Genomic DNA, 18,910 nt, shown 5'->3' on the forward strand with positions numbered 1-18,910 from the left:
GGAAAGAGACCCAGGATAAGCAAAGCACTGCTTAAGAAGAACAAGGTTGGAGGTCTCTCACTCCCCAATTTCAAATTTTACTACACGGCTACAGTGGTCAAAACAGCTTGGTACTGGTACAATGAAAGATACATATAGATCAATGGAACAGAATTGAGAATCCAGAAATTAACCCATCTGCACACAGCCAAGTGATTTTTGACAAAATACCTAAATATATCATATGGGGAGGTGATAGTCTCTTCAACAGATGGTGCTGGCAGAAATGGAAAGCGATACGCAAAAGATTGAAACAAGACCTTCACCTCATGCCTTATACACAAACCAACTCAACATGGATTAAAGACCTAAATGTAAATCACAGAATTATGAAGGCCATCAATGAATAAATAGGGACAAATGTGAGGGTACTAATTGAGGGAATACAGACTACCAAACATTTTGAAAACTACACAAACAAAAGTAGACAAAATTGATGAGTGGGATATATTAAAAATTAAAAACTTATGTGCATCAAAAGACTTCACCAGAAGAGTAAAAAGGGAATCCACAGAATGGGAAGAAATCTATTGCAATGACACATCAGACAAGGAACTTATTTCTAAAATATATAGGAAACTACAACACCTCTTCAAGAAAAAGACACATAACCCAACTAAAAAATAGGCACAGGACATGAATAGACACTTCACCAAGGAGGAAATCCGGGCAGCCAACAAACATATGAAGAAATGTTCACAATCACTAGCCATTAGAGATGCAAATCAAAACAACAATGAGATATCATCTCATACCAGCAATAACAGCAAAGATAAAAAATGTAGAGGACAATAAATGTTGGTGGGGATATGGAGAGACTGGGACGCTCCTGCATTGCTGGTGAGATTGGAATATGGCGCTTCCTCAGAAGGTTGGAAATAGAAATATCTTATGATCCAGCAATTCCTCTACTTGGTATTTACCCACAAGAAATACGAGCCATAACATAAGTACATATATGCACACCAATGTTCATAGCAGCACTATTTACAATAGCAAAAAGTTGGAGGCAGCCAAAGTGCCCATCAACTGAAGAATAGATAAACAAACTGTGGGACATGCACACAGTGAAATATTATACCATCTTGAAGAATAACAAGGAAGCTGCAAGACACCACTTAACATAGATGAACCTTGAGGACATTATGTTGAGTGAAATTAGTCAGTCACAAAAGGAGAAATGCTGCATAGGACCACTGCTGTAAAAGACTGAGAAAAAGAACCCATACTAAAGAGGAGGGGGGTACTCTTTGCTGATAACTGAGATGTGAGGGGAGAGAGGGGAAGGTGGAGCACAAGGCAGGGAATAGACACAGGATAGTTTGGGTGCTAGGGAGGGAGGCAATATACAAGAAGGGAGAGAGGATAATGGAAGAACAAGGTGAATGGGAGAACAATTAGGCAGGTTTGCATGGGCTAAGTGGAACAGAGGTAAATAATGATATATGCACAACCTTGGAACAACAGGACTCTGGGATACAGGGACTGAGACATGGTTGGAATGGGGAAAAGGGGGGAAATAATGTTAAGATGCTTGGCCGGCTTTTGAATCTTGGTTTCCCTTGTATACAATTATAAAACAGATACCTAAGGGGGAGAGAAAGGAGTAGCCAAAAATATCACCATAGAAAGCTTTTAAGTCCATCTTCTACCTATAACTGATTGTTGTTGTTGTTGTTAAGTGCTGTCGAGTCGGTTCCGACCCATAGCGACCCTGTACAGGGTTTCCGAGGGTGTAAATCTTTACGGGAGTAGAAAGCCTCATCTTTCTCCCGCGGAGCGGCTGGTAGTTTCGAACCGCTGACCTTAAGGTTCGCAGCCCGATTCGTAACCACTACGCTACCAGAGCTCCTTTGTTGGGGCTACAATGTGCCCAGTGAAGGAGGCTTCCTGCAGAGCCTCTTTATTACATAAGACCATGGTGGAATCCTGAACAGCATCCAGAATCTTCTGAGGTGGGAAATTTCCACTTGAAAGGACAAGCCAACTAGCCTGGAGCAGCTAGAAGAACAAAAGATGCTTCTTGAAAGAAAGACAGAAAGGAAAACTACAAAATAATATAGGTAGACCAACTGATTACTACAAGAACAAGCAAGTTCCTTGCCCAGGAAACATCAAGGCAAGTGGTCGGGTCCCCTCAGAGCAAACCCTCGTCCAAGACGAAGACTCAATGGGAATACACACTCTGATTGGTGACCACGTTCGTTACTAATAAGGCGAACTAAGGGAAAAACAGCAACGAAGCTGTGGCTACACCCAACAACGTTCAATAGCCTCTTGTAAACCCGTGTGGAGACCTGGGGACTCTTGGGCCCAAAGTCAGTGACATAGCCACAGAGGACTAGAGTGGAGAGTGAAGCATCCAGCTGATAAGTAGAGAGGACATATGCACAAGAAGACCCACACTTGCAGAATATACCCACTTGACCTGGCTTCAATGACTGGATGATTAGAGCTCAACTAGAAGAAGAAAGTAGAGGATAAAAAGAGTAACCTGACACAATTTGATGAACTTGACCTATGGAAGCAGTAGCTCAAAAGAGGGAATAAATCCTTACAGCAAGAATCATTCCCACCCCCTCCACACACAGAGTAGACAGGGAAGGGCAACTTGGACATTGGCTACCCAAAATGGGGGAGCTACAACGGCAAGAAATGACTGGCTTACAAGCTTTCAAGAGGGAACCTAGATCCAGAGGGTGTGGAGGAAGGTAGAATCTCTACTGAGTAGTATCCAATCTGTCTAGGTGGGGCTGATGAAAGGAAATGAAGATAGGTTTCTTGTGATACAATAGTGTGTAATTGTTATCAGGAGTGATTGTGAGGGTTGGAAATGTAAAGGTAAACGTTTTGTAGCAAGGAGGGGAGTGATTAACTTTTCAGTCTAGGAGCAGAGGTCCCTGGGACCATCAAGGGAGAAGAGCGGACAGCGGGACCCTACCCAGAGGAGCAGTGACATCAGAGATGGAGGCAGAGACGATGATGTGGAGAGATGGAGCAGCTGGGGACTATAGACCCAGAGAGGGAGAGGGGCTGTGTGCTGACGACCGAGGGGGGTAGGGGCAGGCTTGCAGGGTATACCCTTTGGTTGGTTGATGATGCATGGAGGGGATTGTAACCATGGCAATGAAACGATATACGACAGGATGAATGTAAAACTAATGTTCTCCCATGTAAACTATCACACAATTCACAATAAAACATTGAAAAAAAAAAAAAAACCAGCAGGATATTCCTTTTGAAATTTTGTAAAAGGTGATATCAACTGTACTCTATGGCCAACTTAAGCTTAATGAGAACCTCATATAGCAAAATGTAATCTTACACATATAGGTTATTTAGTAACTATACAAAACCTAATATCCTCAGGAAGACGCAGCTCCTGAGTTACCCATAAGCTTGGTTGAGTCAGCAGCATGAGGGACCCGGAACCATAGCCCAGTTGGGCCCACTGTGCACCCGCTCAGCTTGTCCTGGTACTGCTTTACTGGCGGCTCTGCCAGACTCAAGGACTGGACGACAGCTCATGCCCCAAACTGGCAGCATCACGAGGTCCTTGCTGTACTTCTTTCGTGGCCCAGTGGTATGGCAAACAGTTTTGGACATTCCCACAGCTAACTTTCCTACACTTAGTAGATAACCTTCCAGCTGATATACCCACTGGCTGTATTATAGCTGGGGCAGCATTTGAAGTGGATATGTCCATAAAATGGTGATGAGCATAGGATGGACCCATACTACAAGAATACGAAAATGTCCATGGAAACTCATTGTTCATACCTTCAAAGAGGACTTCTATATGAAAATCCTCAATGTGGCCCTCACTGGCTACCTGAGACCAGAAAGAAACTGATTCTTTAGAGTCACTTATTTCAGCCATTCAAGCCATTGAGGAAGCTTAGAAATGACTATATTTACCAAAATACTTGAGGGTCAAATAAAACAGTTTCTTCAAAGTTCCTAAAAGCAAAACACTTGAGTGATGACTGCTGAAAATCATCTTATTTATTCATTCACTGTTTTCTAGTATATTTCACTGTTCATAACTATGCAAAATCACCTTGGCTATATTTTAAAAGTCAAACCTTTTCCTATTTTGTTGTTGTTATTGTTTGTTAGGTGCCATCGAGTTGGTACTGACACATAGCAACCTTACGCAGAGCAGAACAAAACACTGCCTGACCCTCGGCCAACCTCACTACTGTTGCCACACTTGAGCCCACTAATACTGCCACTTTGCCAATTCAACTCGCTGGGGGTCTTCCTCTTCTTCTCTGATCTTCCACCTTATCAAATATGATCTACTTCTCCAGCAACTGGTCCCTCCTGACAGTATGTCCAAAGTTTGAGAAACAAAGTTTGGCCATCCTAGCCTCCAAGGAGCACTCTGGCTGCACATCTTTGTTCTTCAACACTATAAAAAGGTCTTGTGCAGCAGATTTGCCTAATGCAATACGTCATTTGATATCTTGACTGCTGCTTCCATAAGTGCTGATAGTTGATCCAAGAAGAATGAAGTCCTTGACAACTTCAATCATCTCTCCATTGATAAGAATGTTGTTTATTGGTCCAGTGGTGAGGATTTTTGTTTTCTTTACATTGAGATGCAATACCAAAGCCTGTGCTCTTTGATCTTCATCAGTAAATATTTTAAGTCCTCTTCACTTTCAGCAAGCAAGGTTGTATCATCTGCATATTGCAAGTTGTTAATGAATCTTCCTCCAATCCTGATACCACATTTTTCTTCATAAAACCCAGTTTCTCATATTATTTGCTCAGCATACAATTTGAATAAGTATGGTGAAAGAATACAACCCTGTCGCAAAGCTTTCTTAATTTGAAACTATTCAGTGTTCCCATGTTCTGTTCGAGCAACTGCCTCTTGGTCAACATACAGATTCCTCATGAGCACAATTAAGTGTTCCGGAATACTCATACGTCATAATGTTGTCCATAGCTTGTCATGATCCACACATAATCGAAAGCCTGTGCATAATCAATAAAGCACAGTAAACATTTTTCTGATATTATTTGTTTTCAGCCAAGAGCCATCGGACATCAGCAATGATATCCCTTGTTCCACGGCCTCTTCTGAATCCGGCTTGAACTTCTGGAAGTTCTCTTGTCAATGTATGCTTGCAGCTGTTTCTGTATTACCTTTAGTAAAACTTTACTTGCATTGGATAGCAAAGATATTGTCCGATGATTTCCGCATTCCATTGAGTCACCTCTCTTTGGAATGGGCACAGATATGGATCTCTTCCAATCAGTTGGCCAGATAGCTGTCTTCCAAATTTCTTGGCAGAGATGAGTGAGTGCTTCCAGTGCTGCTTCACTTTGTTGAAAGATTTCAATTTGTATTTCATCAATTCCCGGCGCCTTGTTCCTTGCCAATTCCTTCAATGCACCTTGGACTTCTTCATTATCATTGGCTCTTGATCATAAGCTACCTCTTGAAATGGTTGAACATTAACCATTGCCTTTTGGTACAGAGACTCTGTTTTCCTTTCATCTTTTTTTGATGCTTTCTGCATCATTCAATAATTTGCCCAGAGAATCCTTTAATAACAAAAGTCGAGGCTTGAATTTTTTCTTCATTGCCCCAGCTTGAGAAATGCTGATCGTGTTCCTCCTTTTTAGTTTTCTGACTCCAAATCTTTGCATTTTGTTGTAATATTTGGCTTTATCTTCTCAAGCTGACCTTTGAAATTTTCTGTTCAGCTCTTGTAACTCTCCTCATTTCTTCCACTTGCTTTAGCATCTCTATGGTAGAGAGCAAGTTTCAGCGTCTCTTTGGACATCCATTTTGATCTTTTCCTTCTTTCTTGTCTTCTTAATGACTTTTTCTTTTATTCCCTTATGATGTTCTTGATATCATCCTACAACTCTTCTTTTTGGTCTTCAGTCTTTAGTGTTTAATGTATCAAATCTGTTTTTCAGATGATCTCTAAATTCAGGTGGTATATATTCAAGGTCATATTTTGGCTCTAGTGGACTTGTTTTCATTTTCTTCAGCTTTAGTTTGAGTTTGCATATGTGCAAACAATCTGCCCCTGGTTTTGTTTTGACTTATGATATGGAGGTTTTCCATTGTCTCTTTCCAAGATATGGACAACATTGTGAAGTACGAGTATTCTGGAACACATAATTGTGCTCATGAAAAATCTGTACATGGACCAAGAGGCAGTTTTTCTAACAGAACATGGGAACACTGAATGATTTCAAATTAAGAAAGGTGTGCGACAGGGTTGTATTCTTTCACCATACTTATTCAACCTGTATGCTGAACAAATAACCTGAGAAGCTGGGTTATATGAAGAAAAACGTGGCATCACTATTGGAGAAGACTCATTAAGAACCTGTGATATGCAGAGGATACAACCTTGCTTGCTGAAAGTGAAGAAGACTTAAAATACTTATTGATGAAGATCAAAGAGCACAGCCTTCAGTATGGATTATCTCAATGTAACCAAACCTGCTTTTAATGCATTGCTTCTGTAAGCTCTATCTAACAGCATGTGCTAGACAGTAAACCAGTGCTGGTATTCTACCATGACAATTATCCTTCTTATTTCAAACAAGTGATGTCTGCAGCCATACTTAACCACACTTATTTTCATCATAAAAACATAAGGTCTTTCTAGTGGTACAATTTGTTGAAAAGATTTGAGTTTTCATTAACCTAATAAAGAATCTTGATTTTTAAAAACATGAATCTGTTTAGTCCTGTGGCATGATGGGTTTAACAGTTAAAGCATAATAGGGTAATAGCACTGTATTGTGTTTGACCATGATGACACGAATGTAGTAAAAAAAAAAAAAAAAAAATGTGGGAAGAGCCTGCAGGACCTTCATTTGCTGATGGGGCACAACTCAAAATGAAGAGAAACAGTTGTAAACATCCATTAATTATTGGAACATGGAATGTAAAAGTGTGAATCTAGGAGAAGTAGAAACTGTCAAAAATGAAATGGAACGCATAAACATCAATATCTTAGGCATTAGTGAGCTGAAATGTCCTGGTATTGGTCATTTTGAATCTGACAACCACAAGGTTTATTATGCAGGGAATGACAAGTTGAAGAGGAATGGTGTTGCATTCATTGTCAAAAAGAACATATACAGATCAGTCATGAGATACAACATTGTCTGTGATAAGATAATATCCATGTGCCTACAGGGAAGACTAGTTAATACCACTATTATTCAAATTTATGCACCAACCACTAAAGCCAGTAAGGATAAAATAGAAAAATTCTACCAACTTCTTCAATCTGAAATTGATCAAACATATAATCAAGATGTATTGATCATTACAGGTGATTGGAATGCAAAGGTTGGGAGCAAAAAGGAAGGATCAGTAGTTGGAAAATATGGCCTTGATGACAGAAATGATGCTCAAGAATGCATGATAGAATTCTGCAAAACCAAAGATTTGTTAATTTCAAATACCTTCTTTAGACAGCCTAGCTTATCATGACCCACACAACTGAAAGCCTTTGCGTAGTCAATAAAGCACAGGTAAACATTTAAAAAAAAAAAAAAAAAAAAGGTTTGGTAGTTTATTATAAATCAATGGGGAAAATCCCAATTTGTACTTTTGAAACTGTGCATTTAATTAATCATTACCTTCATAAGTTCAAATCACTGCACTCTAACATTTTTATTATAAACTGTCTCAATTCTAAGGGCTCTTGACTTCCTCCTCCCTACCATGCTGATTGTTTATTTAAGACACAGGTCTTGTTTTTGTGATGGGCAAATACCTCTTTCCTTTTGAAAAATCAACATTTTTCTTGATTTTTTTGTAGTTTTTTCCTTTTAATAATTATGGGTACCATAATAATGTTTATGGAGTCCTGGTGTGGTGCTGTGGGCAAATGCGTCAGACTGCAAAGTCCTTTGAACTGCAAGGTCAGTCGTTAAAGCTCACCAGCTGCTCCTTGGAAACCCTAGGAGGGTTGCTATAGGTCGGAATCGACTGGACAGCATACAACAACAACAAATAATGTTTATAGATACAGAACATCTTACCAACTGTATACTCCCAAGAAATTGAATCTATAGAAGTTCATGCTTTCACAGTGTAGACAGTGACTGCCACACAGATCTGTATTACACTGGGAGGGGCAGGGGGGGACTCCATCTTTAGGTTTCCTCAAGATTTAACTGACCACAGCAATTTATTTATATATACTAGGTTCTTAACACAAAATGGTTGTCCCTTCCCTGTTTGGGTAACTACTTAAGAGTTGATTAAAATATGAAAAATAAAATGAGATTTAGTTTATTTTTAATGTTAATAGTCCTGAGCAGTTCTGAACTCTGTGCATACACACCCATGTAAACTATCACATAATTCACAATAAAAACTTATTTAAAAAAAAGAAAATCCAAGTAGAAAAAAATATGTAAAAGTTCTTCAAAAAAATCTTAATCAGGTATTTTTTGTTAAACAGATTATTTAAGTTAAGCAGATATTAAATTACCATAATATTTTGATTCCACTGGATATATTTAAAAGTATGAAGTTTTCATTTAAGACAATGATATGGACCATGATAGAACTTAACATTCTTATCTGTGAAGAATCACTGATCTATATTAGTGTGCAGCTGAAATCACCTGGCATGGCAATCTTGTTAAAACACAGGTTGTTGAACCCTATCCCCAGAGCAGAGTCACTGATTCAGTAAGCAGAGGCTGAAAATTCACATTCCTGGCAAGTTTCCTAGTTGATGGTGATGCCAGCCAATACTATTGCTCCAAGATTGCTTAAGAACCACTACTCTAGGGCTATGACAATAATATCTATATTTCCTAGGTCAATTTCCAAAATACAAACTGCTTTTCTGATCCTTCAGATTAGGTGCTCATGTTCTTACACAACTTCCCTTTTAAATAACTCATTACACAATTACTTAATACAGTGAAACCTGTTGAGAGCCAGAACTTGCTGGCACTGCTTTATTTTTCAGGCATTGCAAATGTTTTGTCTTTCACAGTGTACTTATCACTCTCTATTAGAGGAAATGATTCAAGTTTTCCTTCTCTAGCACGTTACTGCTTTACACAGCTTCTGGCTTTCACAGGTTTTGCTGTGCCTGTTTCCCTTGCTTCTGTTCAAGTTCTATGAGTAACAGAATCACATGAATCTTACTTCTCTATACCCAGCAACTAAGCACAATGTTAGTTACACAGTTTTAAATATTTATTAATAAATGAATATTTGGTGAATTAATTCCACAAAATGTTAGTTTTTATATAGTATGACTTGTTAGGTACCGTTGAATCAGTTCCAACTCACAGTAACCCTATACACAACAGAACAAAACACTGCCCAATCCTATGCCATCTTCATAATTGTTGTTAAGTCTGACCCTCTTGCTGTTGCCACTGTGTCAATACATCTCCTTGGGCATTGTCTTTTTTTTTCACAGACCCTCCACTTTACCAAACATGATGTCCTTCTCCAGGGACTGATTCCTCCTAATAATATGTCTGAAGTATGAGAGATGAAATGTCACCATTCTAACTTGCAAAGAGCATTCTGGCTGTACTTCTTACAACAAAAATTTGTTTGTTCCTCTACAATCTTTTAATATTCTTCTCCAACACCCTAATTTAAATGCATCAATTCTTCTATGGTCTTCCTTATTTACTGCCCAATGTTCACATGCATACCATGGTTTGGGTCAGGTACCCCTTAGTCCTTAGTCCTCAAGCTGTTATCTTTGCTCTTGAACACTTTAAAGAGATCTTGTGTGGCAGATTTGGCTAATGTAATACGTAGTTTGATTTTTTGACTGCTGTTTCTATGACTAGAGCTGCTATTAGAGAAACCTAACATTCTGCTTTGCTGGGGAACTGTCCTAGTTTTAGTAGTAAAAGTCCCATGGCTCAGAATGTAGCCTACTATAGTAAATATTGACATTAAGGTCAAAAGACAAGGAAAAATCTGAACAATGCATTTTTCAATATGTTTTTTTAATCCCTTTCTTAACCCTAGCCTCTTAAACAGTATGCTTTTATGATACATTAAGTACAAATAAAATCAAAGCTTACTCGATGATAAAATTATCATTGCACTACCAAGAAACCTGACATGTGTATGTATGGAAGGAGAAATTATGAACTTACCCTCTTTTGCCAAGTATAACTCCTTAAATTTTGCTCTCTTTTGATTAAACTCTTGCTCAAGCTGCTGCTGTGTACGTAACAATTCTGCATTAATTTTTTCCAATTCTGCTACCCGTTGTTGAAGAGAAACTGAAAAAGAAAAAAAACTACTGATTAACCATGGCAATTAAATGATATACGATAGGATGAATGCAAAGCTAATGTTCTCCCATGTAAACTACTACATAATTCACAATAGAACATTTAAAAAAAAAAATTCACCTCAAGTACATCTAACATACTGCAAGTGCATACTACAGAAAGGTCATAATACCTGTTTGTTTTAAAAATAAGAATGTCTTTACTGTTAATATCTGGAAAAATCAATTTACCCTGCAAAACAGCAAGAAAGCTTACAAATAGGCATATTCTAATACATTAGCAACCAACGATAAATCAGACTGAAAACAGCACTCATCATACAAAACACTGTTATTTTTGTAACATGGTGACTAGCAGTTCATAATAATCAGAATAGCTAGAAAACACAGATAATATAGAAAACTTTGATAAATGCTACCTGTTATTAAGGACTATTTGTGAGTAAAGAAAAAGAGGGATCATTTGTGAGTAAAGAAAAAGAGGGATCAAGTGACTATGTACGTGACCAGAGAGATCAGAAGTCACTTCCAACCTCATGATCCTGACTCAATTCCATGCTTAAGACTTCCTTTTTACACCCTTCCCTATTACCACATTTCTTCATACTATCATAGACAAATTAAGTAGGGTTAAAACCAGTCATTAACAATGCTAACTAACCCTTCTGAAATTGAACAGCCAAGAGCTATTAGTATACCAGGTTTCATTAACCATCCTACATATTTCATATAACATTAGCTTCATTTGAGTAATAAGAAAAAGGGAAAAACTAACTTACATTATGGCTACTTGACAACCAAGTGGAAAAAGTATATATCGCTTACTCAAAATGTCTGACTTATATAACAGCAAAGCAGAAAAAATGGAAAAAGAAAACAAAAAGAATATGGTAAATAAACAAAGGAAAGATCCAATAATTCTAAGACATATTGTTGCTATTGTTGTTCAATGCTGTCACGTAGGTTCCAACTAACAGCAGTCATGTATAGGGTTTCCAAGGAGTGGCTGATGGGTTTTAAGCACTGACCTTGTGGTTAGTTGTCCAGTGCTTACCCTACAGTACCACACCAGGACAATCTTCCCTGATTTTATATTAAAGGGAGAATATGTATAACTTCTTTTCTTGAATACATACTGCAGTGAATGGTTTTCTTGATGGTATGTTTTATCATTAATATTGTTATTAGGTGCCAGCAAGTTAATTCCAACTCAGAGACCTTATGCACAGCAGAACAAAACACTCTCTAGTCCTGTGCCATCCTCACAAGCTTTGTTAAACATAGCTGCCACTATGTCAGTACATCTTATTGGGGGCCTTGCTCTTTTTTGATGACCCTCCACTTTACCAAGCATGATGTCCTTTTTCCAGGGACTGGTCCCTCATGACAATATGTTCGAAGTGTCACCATCCTGGCTTTCAAGAAGCATCCTGGCTGTACTTCTTGCAACACAAATTGGTTTGTTCTTTTGGCAATCCATGGTACTTTTAATATTCTCCTCCAACACTATAACTCAAATGCATCAATTCTTATACAGTCTTCTTTATTCACTGCCCAACTTTCACATGCATTTGAGGTTACTGAAAATACCACGGGTTGGGTCAGGTGAACTCTAGTCCTCAAACTGACATCCTTGATCTACCTAATTGTTGTTGTTGTTAAGTGCCGTGCCGTTGAGTCGGTTCCAACCCATAGCGACCCTGTACAGGGTTTCCGAAGGTGTAAATCTTTACAGGAGTAGAAAGCCTCATCTTTCTCCCGCGGAGCGGCTGGTAGTTTCGAACCGCGGACCTTAAGGTTCGCAGCCCGATTCGTAATCACTTCGCTACCAGAGCTCCTTTGATCTACCTAATGTCATTTTATTTATTGACTGTTGATTCCAGAGTGTTGATGGTTGAGCCAAGCAAAATGAAGTCTTTGATAATGTCAATCTTTTCTCCATTTATATGGATGTTGTTTATTGGTCCAGTGGTGAGGATTTTAGTTTTCTTTACACTGAGGTGCAACCAATATCGAAGGTTGTGTGGTCTTTGGTCTTCATCAGTATTTTAAGACCTCTTTGCTTTCAGCAGGTAAGGTTGTATCATCTGCATATAGCAGATTGTGAATGAGTATTCCTTGAGCCCTGATGCCATGTTTTTTGTTTTCATATAATGCAGATTTCTCAAATTATTTGCTCAACATACAGATCTTTGAATAAGTACGGTGAAAGAATAAAACCCTGGCAACACACCTAAGTAATTTAAAAAAGAGCAAATGATGTCCTACTTAAAGAAGCAGGGTAATACATAATTTCAGAAAAATCGCTACCAAAAACATATGCCATGTACAACAAAGGACTTTTTATCAACCGAGTGAAAAGACAACCTACAGATTAGGAGAACATTTTCAGGAACCATATTGTGAGATAAAGGTCTACCATCTAAAACACATGTAAAGCTTCCACAACTTAGCAAAAAGACAAACAACTCATGAGCAAAAGACTTGAACAGGTTATTTATTTCACCAAAGAGGATATTCAAATGGCCAACAAGCACATGAAAAGATGGTCAACATCATTAGCAATTAAAAAACAAACAAACAGAAAAACCTCAAGCCTAGTGTCAATGACTCTGTTTTGAGTAGAACTGCCCACAGGATTTTCTTGGCTGTAATCTTTCTAAGAGTGCAGTGGCTCTGTAGGATAAACATCTGACTGTGAACCAAAAGATCAAATGAAACACTACTAGTCCTGAAGCCAAAAATTATTAATGGCTACCAGGAGTGGGAATGAGGGGGGATAGGAGGAAATTTTGTAGAGCGGTATTGCCTTTATAGTAACAATGGGGATTGTTCTGGGGAGCATAGCAATAAGGGTGGCACATGAAAAATGCTACCAATGTCATGGAATTGTAACTGTGTACACTGTTGCTGAATGCCTTGGTGTTTGTATTTTCACCACCATACAAGAGGTGAGGGGGTACCTGCCACACCCCTAACATGCAGACTGTGGTCTCTAAATACTATTTTCTACTGAAAGGAACCAGGGCTCCTAAGAAAACTGACACAGAAAACAGATTAGTGTTTGGTTGGCAAGAGGCTGGAAGAGGTGAGATTAGGGGTGGCTGTGACTCTAACAGGATAATATGAGAGACACTTGTAAAAGAACTGCTCTACATCTCGATTGTGCTTTGTGGCTGTGGTGTGCCATCAAGACAGTTCTGACTTGTATCAAATCTGTATAGGGTTTCCAAGAACGGCTGGAGGGTCTGAACTGCTGAATTTGTGGTTGCCAGTGCTAATGGTACAGCATCACACCTGGGCTCATCTTGATTATTTGTTGTTGTTAGGTGCCATTGGGTCAGTTCTGGCTCAGAGACACCCTATGGACAACAGAATGCGCCATCTTTACAATTGTTGTTAGTTTTGAGTCCGCTGCTGCTGTCAGAGTCAACCCATCTCATTAGGGGTCTTCCTCTTATTTATTGACTCTCAGCCTTACCAAGAATGATGTCCTTTTCCAGGGACTGGTCCCTCCTGATAACAAGTCTGAAGTATGAGAGACATCTTGATTGTTGTTGTTGTTGTTATGTGCCGTGGAGTCGGAACCGACCCATAGCGACCCTGTACAGGGTTTCCGAGGGTGTAAATCTTTACGGGAGTAGAAAGCCTCATCTTTCTCCCGCGGAGCAGCTGGTAGTTTCGAACTGCTAACCTTGCGGTTCACAGCCCGATTCGTAACCACTACGCTACCAGAGCTCCTGTAGTGGTGGTCAAATGAATTTACACATATGATCAAATTACATAGAACCAAACACACATAAACACGCAAAAGATTAATGTTTTTATTTTTTAAAAAGTGTTGTTGAGTCGGTTCCGACTCATAGTGACCCCTGTATAGGGTTTCCAAGGAGCGGATGGTGAGTTTGAATCACCGACCTTGTGGTTCAAACAGACCTTGCAGTCCAGCGCAAGGACTCCAATTAAGACTAATAAAATGGATTCATGTCAATTTCCTGATTGTGATGTTAAACTATGATTATGCAAGTTATTACCACTGGGGAAAACTAGGTAAAGGGTGTGGGGGAAGAAACACTCTCTATTACTTAATATAACTGCATATGAATCTGAGATTTTCTCAAAACAAAGCTTTTAAGTTCCAAATAAAAATATTTTTTAATAAAAATGAATCTAAGGTTAAAATTTTTAAAATTTTTAGCTGTTTTCCCATTTCTGTGCCTGAGAGCTAATATCTAAATAAGCTGTCAGTTTGAGGTCTAAGGTGTGCCTTACCCAAACCAGGTTATTTTCAAGAACCTCATATGCATGCCAAGTTGGACAATGAATAAGGAAGACTGTAGAAGAACTAATGAATTTGAGTTATGGTGTTGGAGATATTCAAAGTACCATGGACTACCAAAAGAACAAAGAGATCTGTGTTGGAAGCAGTACAAACCAGAGTGCTCCTTGGAAGCCAAGATGGCCAGTCTTTCGTACTTTGGACATATTGTCAGGAGGGGACCGTCCCTGGAGTAGGATATCATGTTTGATAAAGTGGAAGGTCAGAGACAAAGAGGAAGACCCCCAACAAGATGGACTGACACATTGGTGGCAGCAATGGGCTCAGGTGTAGCAACAATTGTGAGGTAGGCCCAAGAACAGGCACTGCTTCGTTCTGTTGTACATAGGGTTACTATGAGTCGGTACTGACCGATGGCACTTAACATAAAACATCATTCTTCCATAATTCCTATAATGAGGCACTATATTATTCATACACAACTCACAATGTAGAGAAGTATTAATAAAAAATTTAATCTATGGTCATTGCCAATTCCTTTAATATTAAATGGTAATTGGCTTAGAATATTTTGAAGGTTTTTATGATTCACAGAAAGGGTGGGAAACCTTTATTCTGCCAAAATTTATAACATCATTTTCGGGCCATACAAAATTGTCAACTTAAAAAATGAGCCTTGTCTGATATGTTGCAAAAATTTTTTTCCCATTCTGTGGACTCCCTTTTTATTCTTTTGGTGAAATCTCCTGATTCACATAAGTTTCTAATTTTTAGTATACCCCCATCATCTATTTTGTCTTCTTTTGTTTGTGAAATTCTCACAATGTTTGGTGGTATATGTGTGCCCTGTATTAGAACCCTTAAATTTGTTCCTATTTTTTCATTGATGACCTTTATAATTCTGGAATTATCACATTTAGATCTTTAAAACCCATGCTGAGTTGGTTTTTGTATATTGTGTGACGTAAATGTCTTGTTCCAATCTTTTGCATTTTGATTTCCAGTTCTGCCACCACCATCTGTTGACAAGACTATCTCCTCCCCATTCAATATACTTTGGTCCTTTGTCAAAGATCAGTTGGCTGTAGACGGATGGGTTAATTTCTGGATTCTCAATTCTGTTTCATTGATCTATGTATCTTTCATTGTACCAGTATCAGCCTATTTTGACCACTGTAGCCATGTAGTAAATTCTGAAATTAGGGAGTGAAAGGCTTACAACTTTGTTGTTCTTCTTAAGCAGTGCTTTGCTTATCATGGGTCTCTTTCCTTTCCATAGGAAATTTGTAATTGTTTTTTCCATCTCTTTAAAGAATGTCATTAGAATCTGGATTGGGATTGAGTTATATGCGTAGATTGTTTTGGGTAGTATTGACATTTTCATAATGTTAAGTCTTCCTATCCAGGACCATGGCATGTTCCTTCCATTTTTGTAAGTCTCTTTTGGTTTCTTGTAGTAATGTATTGTAGTTTTCTTTGTTTCTCTCGTTACATTTATTGCTAGGTATTTCATCCTTTGAGCGGGTATTGCTTTCCTAATGTCCTTTTCAGCACTGTCGTTATTGGTATAAAGGAATCCAACTGATTTTTGGATGTTGATCTTATACCCTGCCACTTTGCTGAATTCTTTAATGAGGTCTAGTAGCTTTTTTACTGAGTCTTTGGGGTTTTCTACGTATAGGATCATATCATCTGCAAATAGAGAGAGTTTGACTTCCTCTTTGTTAATTTGGATGCCTTTGATTTCCCTATCTTGCCTTATAGCTCTGGCTAAGACTTCCAGCACAATATTGAACAGGAGTGGTGACAAAGGGCATCCTAGTCTGGTTCCTGTTCACAGAGGGAAGGCTTTCAGTTTCTCTCCATTGAGAGTGATGTAGGCTGTTGTTTTTGTAAATATGCTCTTGATTATGTTGAGGAATTTCCCTTCAATTCCTACTTTGAGTATACTTATCAGAAATGGATGTTGGATTTTGTCAAATGCCTTTTCTGCATCAATCGATATGATTATGTAATTCTCTTACTTTTTCTTATTTATATGGTGGATTACATTGTTTTTCTAATGTTGAACCATCCATGCATCCCTGATATGAATCACACTTGGTCATGATGTATTATTTTTTTTGATGTGCTGTTGTTGGCTAGGATTTTGTTGAGAATTTTTGCATCTATGTTCATGAGGGATATTAGTCTGTAATTTTCTTTCTTAGTGATGTCCTTTCCCTGGTTTTGGTATGAGGGTTATGCTTGCTTCATAAACTGTATTAGGCAATGTTCCATCCTTTTCTATATTCTGGGATAATTTGAAAATTGGTGAAAGCTCTTCCCTGAATGTTTGGTAAAACCCACTAGTGAAGCCATATGGACCTGGACTTTTTCTAGTTTCTGTTTCTAGTTGTTGATGTTGTGTTAATGTGTTGATTTTGGTTCTTTCTTTTAGGATGTACACATTTATTGCAATAAATTGTCCTCTTAGCACTGCTACTACTGAGTGAAATTAGTCAGTCACAAAAGGACAAATATTGCATAAGACCATTATTGTAAAAGCTTAAGAAAAGATACTCATACTAAAAGGGGGGGGGGGGGGAATAGTAGAGCACAGGGTAGGGGATAGACACATCATAGTTTAAGTGTTGGGGAGGGCAATACACAAGAAGTGGGAGGGCTAAATGGGACAGAGGTAAATAATGATGTATGTTCAGCCTTGGAACAACCAGGCTCTATGATAACAGGAATCGAAGCATAGTCTTAATGGGTAAAACAGGGGAACTAATGTTATAATGCTTGAATGTCTTATGAATATTGGTTTCACTTGCCTACTACTGTACAATAGACACTTGAGTTAGACAGAAAGGAATATCCGGAAACATGATTACAGAACACCTGTAAGCCCACCTTCAGCCTATAACTTATTGGAATACCTAAAAGGGGTGCTAGAACTTACCCCATGAAAGAGGATTCTTGTGGAACCTTTATAGTGTATAAGACCTTAGGGTGAATGCTGATCCTCATCCAGAAACTTCTGAGGTGGGACATTCCCACTTGAAAGGACAAGAAGACCAGGCTGCAGCAGCTAGAGGTACAAAAGATACTTCTTGAAAGAAAAACCAGCAGGAAAAATCTAAAACAAAACTGCCAGTCTGACTGGCTACTGCAAAAACAAGCAAGTTGCTTGCAGGGAAGCCATCAAGGCAAGCAATCAAGTCCATTCAGGACAACCCCCCTTCCAAGACAGAAACACCAAGGGAATACACAAGCAGGCATGTAAACTTGCTGGTGACCACACTGGTCTACTGGCAAGTAGAAGTGGGGGAAAAGCAGCAATGAAGATATGTGCTGAGTTCAATCACGTTCCAAAGACTCCTGTCGACCTGGAAATAAGAGTGAGAAGAGGAAGGGCTGGTTGGTCTTTAGTATAGAGACACCTCTCCTGGGCACATGGTCAAAGATATAGCCATGGAGGGCAGAGCTGAGAGTAAAGCACCCAGCTGATATGAAGTGAGGGGAGATATACATAAATGCCCAAACTTGCAGATAGTACCCATTTGACCTAGCTTTGATGGCTGGATGATCAGAACTCAACTAGAGGAAAACTTTTTAAATTCTGATAAAGGAAACAAGTGTAAATTGCTATGATTTACCCTATCCAGAGAAGCAGTGATGCCAGAGACGGAGGCAGAGATGATGACGTGGAGAAATGGAGCAGCTGGAGACTTTAGACTCAGGGAGGGAGAAGGGCTGTGTGCTGACAGCTAGGGGCAGGCTTGTGGCTATTATACCCTTTGGTTGTTTGATGATGCATGCAGGAGATTGTAATCATTGCAATGAAATGAAATAAGACAGGATGACTGTAAAGCTAACGTTCTCCCATGTAAACTATCACATAACTCAAAATAAAAACTTGAAAAAAAAATTGCTGGTTTGATGAACTTGACCTATACTTATGGATGTAGTAGTTCAAAATACCAACTAAGAGGGAAGTAATCTTCACATAAAGGATCATTCTCATCCACTCTAAACACAGGGTTGATAGGGATGAGCAACTTAGATATTGGCTACCTAAAATGAGGAGGGGGGAGGCTCTAAAGGCACCAAGTGTCTGGCTGACAAGTTTTCAAGAGGGAGTTTAGTTTCAGAGTGTGCAGGGGAAGGTAAAATCCCCACTGAATAGTTTTCATCTTGCCTAGATGGGTCTGTGAGAGGAGATGGGGATGAGTCTTACGATTCAATAGTGAGTAACTGTTATCATGACTAATTGTGATTGTCACAACAGTAAAGGTAGAAGTTTTGTAACAAAAGTGTGTGTGTGGGG

The 18,910-nt window shown here is 38.8% G+C and overlaps 1 protein-coding gene across 2 annotated transcripts in view; it reads right to left on the minus strand.

Annotated features, from left to right (window-relative positions):
- RABEP1 (rabaptin, RAB GTPase binding effector protein 1) overlaps positions 1-18,910 on the minus strand; it is a 140,545-nt gene that overhangs the window by 93,830 nt on the left and 27,805 nt on the right. The window contains exon 2 of one of the 2 annotated variants that reach the window (XM_006863304.1): positions 10,180-10,308. The exons of the other annotated variant lie outside the window; for it this stretch is intronic. Within the exon in view, the coding sequence (XP_006863366.1) occupies positions 10,180-10,308 (129 nt within the window). The remainder of the gene's footprint in view (positions 1-10,179; positions 10,309-18,910) is intronic. 2 annotated transcript variants of the gene reach the window in all.

The sequence above is a fragment of the Chrysochloris asiatica genome, unplaced genomic scaffold, assembly GCF_000296735.1.
Source record: "Chrysochloris asiatica unplaced genomic scaffold, ChrAsi1.0 scaffold00054, whole genome shotgun sequence".
Classification (NCBI taxonomy): domain Eukaryota; kingdom Metazoa; phylum Chordata; class Mammalia; order Afrosoricida; family Chrysochloridae; genus Chrysochloris; species Chrysochloris asiatica.